We start from the raw sequence: 8,512 nt of genomic DNA, 5'->3' as shown, positions 1-8,512 counted from the left end.
CCAAAAAAAAAAAAAAAAAAAAAAAATTGAAGGTTAGGGTGTAGTAGTACACACCTTTAACCCCCACCAGGCACGGGCAGGAGTATCTCTGAGTTCAAGGCCAGCTGGCCCACAGAAGGAGTTCAGGAAAGGCTCTAAAGCTACAGGAAACCCTGTCTCAAAAAACAAGCGGGGCAGTGGTAGAGCAGGCCTTTAATCCCAGCACTTGGGAGGCAGAGGCAGGTGGATCTCTGTGAGTTCGAGACCAGCCTGGTCTACAAGAGCTAGTTCCAGGACAGGTTCCAAAACCACAGAGAAAACCTGTCTCAAAAAAAAAAAAAAACAAAACAAAACCAAGACTGAGGATTTGGGCCAGCACGTGGTATTGCTGCCAAGCCTTAAAACCTGGGAGTTCAATCCCCCAGGTCCCACAGTTATTCCACAGCCAGCTCCCAAAAGTTATTCTGTGATTTCCACATATGTACTGTGGCATATACACATTGAAACACATATACACACAAAAATACACATAAAATGCCGGGCAGTGGTGGCGTATGCCTTTAATCCCAGCACTGGGGAGGCAGAGGCAGGTGGAGATCTTGAGTTCAAGTCCAGCCTGGTCCACAAGAGCTAGTTCCAGGACAGGCTCCAAAAGCCACAGAGAAACCCTGTCTCAAAAACAAACAAACAAAAAAATACATGTAAAACAATGAAAAGACTAAGGATCATTCTCCTGTCTGAGTTCAGTGGGACAGACATTTCACACAGTTACCATAGTTGGGTGAAATGGATAACTTTCATTTAGACCTATTAATATTGTTACTCTAGTTTTTGTTTGTTTGTTTTGTTTTATTCCCGAGACAGGGTTTCTCTGCAGCTTTTGAGCTGTCCTGGAACTAGCTTTTGTAGACCAGGCTGGACTTGAACTCACAGAGATTCTCCTGCTTCTGCCTCCCAAATGCTGGGATTAAAGGCGTGCTCCACCACCGCCCTGTGCCCTGAGCTTGTTTTCTTTAAGAGAAGGTCTACATTATGCATAACTGACTCACCTGGAACTTAACCAAGTAGACTAGGTGGTTTCCAGCATACCTGATTTACTAGTTTTTAATCTCTTACTGGGTGCTGTTAATCCATTAGACTTTCTCACAGGTGTGTTCTATAAAGAAAAGAACAGTCTGGGCGGTGGTGGCAAACTTTTAATCCCAGCACTCAGAAGGGGGGGGGATCTCTGACTTCAAAGCCAACCTGGTCTACCAGAGCTAGTTCCAGGAAAGGCTCCAAAGCTACAGAGAAACCCTGTTTCAAAAAACCAAAAAAAAAAAAAAGTTTGCTTATGTATTTTTAAAATTATGTATGTATATGTGTGTCTATGCATGTGAGTGCAGGTTACAGGCCAAGAAGGGCATCAGGTAGTCTGGAGCTAGAGTTCCAGGTGTTTGAGAGTCCTTCAATGTGGAGTGGGTGCTGGGAACGGAAGTTGGCAAGGATACTCTGCACTTTCAGCCCCTGAGCCGTCTGTCTTGCCGCCCTCCTATTTTTAATTCCTGAGGCAGCTCTGTTGTTTCCCCCTAATACTTGTACTAATTTACATTCTCACCAGCTAATACCAGATCAACAAAAGTCACCAAGAGAATACGTGAGTGAAATCGTTAATTAAAGCCTGCTGAAGACAGAAATGAAAATCAGCCTTACGGGGGGGGGGGGGGGGGGGGGGGGGGGGGGGGGGGGGGGGGGTTGAGACCTGCAAATTGAAAAAGGAGGAAAACAATCAGTAGTCACAGGGATAGCTCCCTCTTCAATTAGGGAACTGCGCGTGTGGGGAAGGGGTCAGCTCTCACTCTGGAATAAATGAAGAAACCTGGGTGACCCCATCCAGATCTACAAGGAAGAAGAGACAGGTGAGGGCGGAAAGCAAACCGAGAACCCAACCTCCAGGAGGAAACTGCCCCAATGGAGCACGTCGTCCGAGTTCCCTATGGCTTACACCAAGGTTATGGGGTCACACAACCTCTGAACCACCCTAGCCTCTGGGGACCTTGTAAACAGCAAGACTGGAGTAATGTGTGTCCTCCTGTTTTCCTGGCCAGGCCAGTGCCTATGGTACCAGCAAATGCCTCTGAGTCCTGCATGTACCCTTACAAGAGGGCTCAGCTCCAGGCCATTCTCACCCAGATGAACCCCAACCTGAGCCTCCGGCTATGCAAGGCCAACACTAAGGAGGTGGGCGTACAGGTGAACCTTCGGGTGGACAGGTCGGTGCAGTGCTCACTGGGGCCTCAGACCCTACACAGCAGCTTTCTCTCAGACAGAAGCAGCCTCAGGAAGCCTGCGGAGATTTACCAGAGAGCCTTGATCCAGCTACCTAAGGACGAGGAAGACAGAGGAAGCCAAGAGCTTAAAGGACCGGCAGAGGCCAGTCAGTTGCTGCCACCTACGTCGAGGCCAGATGGTAACAAGCAGGAGAGCTTCCCACAGCTGAAGGAAGTCGGGGAGGAAGACACCCCCAGGTCTGGGGACAGGAAAAGCAAGCTGGTATGTGGAAACACAGACACACTCCACTTGGGAAGCTCAGCTTCCAGCTGCACGGTAGCTTCTCCCTCCTCAAGCCCTCACCAGCACCGTCCTTCCTCCTTCCGTTTCCAAAGCAGTAAGTCTGTCTCTTTTCTGCCTTTCCTTTGGTGAGGAAAGTGGAGTTTTGTAGGTGGCAGCTGACTGAATTAGCGGAGCCCCATAAAGAATAGCTGAAAGCGAAGCCCAGGCAGTTATCCGTTAGGAGATGAGGAGCTAGATCCCACCCTACCCTACCCCCGTTGGTAATAGACTCCCGTTTCTCTTCATTTTCAGTTTTTGGAACCAAAATACGGCTATTTTCACTGTACAGATTGTAACACCAGATGGGAGAGTGCTTACGTGTGGTGCATCTCTGGTACCAATAAAGTAAGCAAACCTGGGGAAGGGGCGCCGAGGCCTGAAAGGCATGGGTGTTAGTGGGAGAACACAGTTTCCACTCCTTCACCTCGGCATCCTTGCTGACAGGCTGCCATGGTGAATCTTATGAGGAAAGTGAACCCATTAAGTGTGAACAGCAATGTCTACATAAGTAACTAAGTATACTACCAGGAGCAGTAACACGTAAGCTCATAAGTGCAGCCCTTGAGAGGGGAAGGGTCAGGTCCTGACCAGTGTAGGCCACATAAAAAGATCTTTTTTTTTTGTTTGTTTGTTTGTTTTTTTTGAGACAGGGTTTCTCTGTGGTTTTGGAGCCTGTCCTGGAACTAGCTCTTGTAGACCAGGCTGGTCTCGAACTCACAGAGATCCGCCTGCCTCTGCCTCCCGAGTGCTGGGATTAAAGGTGTGCGCCACCACCGCCTGGCAAATACAAAGATCTTTACACACATCTCAAAAACAAACAAACTGGCACAGCTTTAGTCCCAGCACTTGAGAGACAGCTGCAGGTGGGTCTGTGAGTTCGAGGCCTGGTCTACAGAGTGAGTTCCAGGACAGCCAGAGCTACATAGTGAGACTCTGTCTCAAAACAGAATAAGCCAAAAACCTCTCCAGTGTCTAGGAAAAGAACAGGCTGGAGAAATGGGGACTCTGGAGCTGGGTGTGATAGACAGGCCTACAGTCTCTGCGCTTGGGAAGTAGAGGCAGGCAGAGGTCAAGTTAAAGGCCAGTCTGGGCTACATTAGGTCCTAACTCAGAAGACAAGACCAAGCTCCTTCTCCTGTACCGGGGTTATATAATATAACTCCTTTCTCAACTCAAAACAACAAATAAATGTCTTCTATTAGGAGCTGTGCAGACCAAAGTGCAGTGTGGTAATAGGTTCAATGACGCCTGTGGCTTGAAGCAGTGCAGAAATGACACAGAAGTGGGAGATTAGCCTGTCTAACAGACCACATCCTGATGTCCAAATAAGACCTTAAAGCAGTGGTTCTCAACCTGTGGGTCGCGACCCCTTTGGCTGTCAAATCCTTCATGGGTTTCCTGAGACCATCAGAAAACACAAATATTAACATTATGAGTTATAACAGTAGCAGAAATTTATGAAGTAGCAATGAAAATAATCTTATGGTTAGGGGTCACCACAACATGAGAAACTGTAGCAAAGGGTCATAGCATTAGGAAGGTTGAGAACCACTGCTTTAATGTAACAGAAAGGACAGGCGTGGTGGCATTTGGAGGCAGAGAAAATGCCAACTCTGCAAGTTTGAAGCGGGGTTGGTCCTACATAGCAAGTTTAGGCCAGCCAGGATTATACAGTTGAGATTTTTTTTAAATATTTATTTATTTATTATGTATACAGTATTCTGTCTGTGTGTCTGCCTGCAGCCAGAAGAGGGCATCAGATCCCATTCCAGATGGTTGTGAGCCACCATGTGGTTGCTGGGAATTGAACTCAGGACCTTTGGAAGAGCAGGCAGTGCTCTTAACCGCTGAACCATATCTCCAGCCCCTACACAGTTGAGATTTTATTTTATCTTTTTTATTTTCAATAAAAAAGAAAACCAGGGGCTGGAGAGATGGCTCAGAGGTTAGGAACACTGCCTGTTCATCCGAAGGTCCTGAGTTCAATTCCCAGCAACCACATGGTGACTCACAACCATCTGTAATGAGATCTGGTGCAGAATACAGTATATGTAATAAATAAATAAATTTAAAAAAAGAAAGAAAACCAGAGATATTGCTAAGTAAACCAGGGAGAAAATGTTCAGGAGACAATGCACAAAGCCTAGAACGTAGACAACGCTGATGGGTAGTCATAAGGCTCTAAATGCAAGTGGAAAGTTAGATATTTCAGGACAAAATGACTGGGCCAAAAGGAGGAATTGGCCCACACACTGACCAAACCCAGTGATTGCTGTGCTCTGTGGAGTACCTACTATGGTCTCCCTATGTTGCTGAATAGTCATCAGAACTATAGAAAAAGGAATGCTAGCTCAATTTTACAAGTGAAGGAAATTGTAAGTGACTGATGAAACTTAGAGCTTAAAACCTCAAAGTATGTAGGGCTGGGGATATGGCTCAGTGGTTAAGAGCACTGACTGTGCTTCCAGAGGACCCAGGTTCAATTCCCAGCACCCACATGGTAGCTCACATCATTCTGTAACTCCAGTCTCAGGGGAGCAAATACCCTTATTCAGACGTGCGGGCAAAAACAAAACAAAACAAAACAAAAAAACAATGAGCTGGGCTGTGGTGGTGCATGCCTTTAATCCCAGTACTCGGGAGGCAGAGGCAGGCGGATCTCTGAGTTCGAGAACAGCCTGGTCTATAAGAGTTAGTTCCAGGACAGGTACCAAAGCTACAGAGAAACCTTGTCTAAAGAAAAAAAAACACCAATGCACATAAAATGAAAATGAATAATTAAAAAAATAGGAACTCATATATGTGACTGGAGGATCGGCTCATTGGTTCAGAGGACTGGGTTTAAAAAAAAAAAGAGGGTTTGAGTCCTAGCACCCACATCGTGGCTCCTAACTATCTGCAGCTCCAGTCCCAAGGGATCTAAAGCCCTCTCCTGGCCTCTTCTGGGCCATGTTCATGGTGCACAGACATACAGGCTGGCAACCAAAACAAACAACAACTATCACAACAAAAATAAATCTCTCAAGGGTGGAGGTTCCATACAAGACAAGCAACGTAATAAAGTGATGGAACACATTGTATCAAAAGAGCTGGGGGCGGGGCTGGAGAGGTGGCACAACACTTAAAGGCTCTCACTGCTCTTATAGACACTGACATGGCAGATAACAACCACTTGTAACTCTGGTGTCCTCTTCTGACCTCTGTGTGTACTGCACACACTCAATGTACATACATACTTTCATACATGAATTTTAAGTAAAAAAAATAAGCAAATTATCTTAAAAGAAACATAACATCTAGGGACCTAAGAAATGTATGCATATATCAGCTTGTATTTTAAAAAAGCCAATTTTTCTTTAGGTTTATTTCAAACAACTCTGTTGCAAGTGCCAAAGGAAATTTAATCCTTACCGAGTAGAAGCAATCCAGTGTCAGGTAAGTGCACAGAAAGCTTCGACTCCATCACAAAGTGTTTGGATCTTACAGACCTGGGTCTTGGCATGGGGATACTCGGTCTTCTGTATGGTGGATGCTTAGATTATTATAGGAAAAGGAATAAAAGCATAAATTCCATTTTTTTTTTGAAAGAAAGAAGGGGAAGATCCATTCTTTTTTTTTTTTTTTCTTTTTCGAGACAGGGTTTCTCTGTGACTTTGGAGCCTGTCCTGGAACTAGCTCTTGTAGACCAGGCTGGTCTCGAACTCACAAAGATCCGCCTGCCTCTGCCTCCCAAGTGCTGGGATTAAAGGCGTGCGCCACCACTGCCCGGTGGAAGATCCATTCTTTTAGTTTCCTTGTGTCAGGCATGAGCCTTATGACTATAACACAGCAGATTCAGGAGTTCAGGGCTAGTCTGGGCTTCTTGGTGCTCTTTGTCAATAACCAAAACAAACCGGAAAGCTACCTTTTGTAGTGTGCTTATGCACAGTATCTTTGGAACATCTCCCATTTGATGGCTAACCATCAAAATGCTAGGCTGTTTTGCATGCATTGTTTCCATGGCCTGAATTAACCCTTGTGAAGATGTTTCCTTTCTGCAGGCCACAATGTCATGTTCAAGGAAGATGTGGTAGGTTGCCAGAGGTCAGATTTATAGCTTCAATCTTTTTTTTTTTTTTTTTGGTATAGCTTCAATCTTGATTGGATGTCACGGCATCTTCAAGGTTTGGAAAGTCTCTGAGTTTAGATGACTTTTTTTTTTTTTTTTTTTTTTGTAGTCAGGAAGGTTTGGGGTAGAAAGAAGGCCCAGTGATTAAAAGCACTGGCTGCTCTTTCAGAGGACCTGAGTTTGATTCCCAGCTCCCTTGTTAGGAGCTTTACAACTGCCTGTAAATCCAGATTAAGGAGCTCTTCTGCCCTCTTCTGGCCTCTATGTGCACCAGCAGGCATATGTGTACATCCACACACAGATTCACACACATACACATAAATACAATTCAGCAAATCTTTCTTCTAAAGGTTACAGGGAGAAGAGACCATACTAGGGTTTGAATCCAAGGCATCTTTGCAAGCTAGGCAAGTGCTCTGCCCCTGAGCTACACCTTTATCCAAAGAGCCATTTATTTTTAGACTCCTTCACTTACAATATGTTCTTCTTGGGTTGACCCTGGGGTTGGAGGGGGGTAGATCGTGCCGAAGGCAGTGGTAATACCTGTGTGTGTGTGTGTGTGTGTGTGTGTGTGTGTGTAGGGTTGTGTATGTGTAGGGTTGTGTGTGGGTCAGGTTACCACCTCAAAGGTTATTAAGTTTTTGAAAATGAAATGACCTGGGACAGAATGGTTACAAGAAATTCATGAAAATAAGAATCATAATCATCAATAATCTGTAATTGAAAAAAATTGAAAGAAGAACATCCCTCCTCTTTGGATCTTAGAGTAGGAAGATATACAAAAGTTGCTGATAAGGCAGTGGTAGCACGCGCCTTTAATCCCAGCACTCCAGAGACAGAGGCAGGTGGATCTCTGAGAGTTCAAGGCCAGCTTGGTCTACAAGAGCTAGTTCCAGGACTGGCTCCAAAGCCACAGAGAAACCCTGTCTCAAAAACCAAAAAAAAAAAAAAAAAAAGTTACTGATATTGATGAGTGTGTGTTGGACCAACCACCTTGGTTGAAGTGACTTTTTTATTTTATCATATAAATTAAAATTATATAGAGAAGTAAAAGACTTAAACTTATCCTGTCTTGATGGGATAGTGGCTGGTAATACTGCAAGTTGGTTCAGAAGATTTGCATTATTGAAGATCTATGAGAAGACAGTAGGTTTAACAGGTTAGATACTAGGGCAGGAGGTTGACTTGTGGGTAAGGGTGCTTACTGTTCTTGCAGAGGGCCCAGATTCAATTCCCAGCTATCATAATTGGGCAACTCACAGTCATCTCTAGCTCCAGTTCCCAGGGATCTGACGCCTCTGGCCTCCACATGCTCCTGTACACATGTGGTACATATAAACTCACACAGGCACATACACACACATAAAATAAACAGATATTTTAACAATTTAAATATTAGATGCATAATAATTCTTTTTTTTTAATCTTTTGGAGGTTCCTCCCCACAACAAGCCCCATGGTGGGGACTGGTCTGTCTCTGTTGCTGGCTACCCTGGAACTCACTACGTAGACCAGGCTGGCTTACAGCTCTTCTGAGAGTCACTTGTCTCTCCCTCTGAGTGCTAGGATTAAAGGCATGAGCACTCAGTCAGGCTGCATAAGAATTCGTAATTCTATAATAAATAAAAATTAAAAAAAAAGAGGGCTGGAGAGATGGCTCAGAGGTTAAGAGCACTGGCTGTTCTTCCAAAGGTCCTGAGTTCAATTCCCAGCAACCACATGGTGGCTCACAACCATCTGATCTGGTGCCCTCTTCTGGCCTGCGGGGATGCATGCAGGCAGAACACTGAATACATAATAAACTAATAAATAATAAATAAAAATTTAAAAAAA

The 8,512-nt window shown here is 44.8% G+C and overlaps 1 protein-coding gene across 1 annotated transcript in view; it reads left to right on the top strand.

Annotated features, from left to right (window-relative positions):
* Positions 1–1,902: 1,902 nt before the first annotated feature.
* Positions 1,903–8,512, top strand: part of Zar1l (zygote arrest 1 like) — a 10,281-nt gene continuing 3,671 nt past the window's right edge. The window contains 3 exon segments of the mRNA XM_050161930.1: positions 1,903–2,515; positions 2,753–2,916; positions 5,932–6,006. Coding sequence (XP_050017887.1) covers positions 1,930–2,515; positions 2,753–2,916; positions 5,932–6,006 — 825 coding nt within the window. The 5' untranslated portion in view covers positions 1,903–1,929.

This window comes from Alexandromys fortis, unplaced genomic scaffold (assembly GCF_014885135.2).
Source record: "Alexandromys fortis isolate MF-2015 unplaced genomic scaffold, M_Fortis_MF-2015_v1.1 scaffold_118, whole genome shotgun sequence".
NCBI classification, from domain to species: Eukaryota; Metazoa; Chordata; class Mammalia; order Rodentia; family Cricetidae; genus Alexandromys; species Alexandromys fortis.
This window is presented reverse-complemented; position numbering and strand designations above follow the sequence as displayed.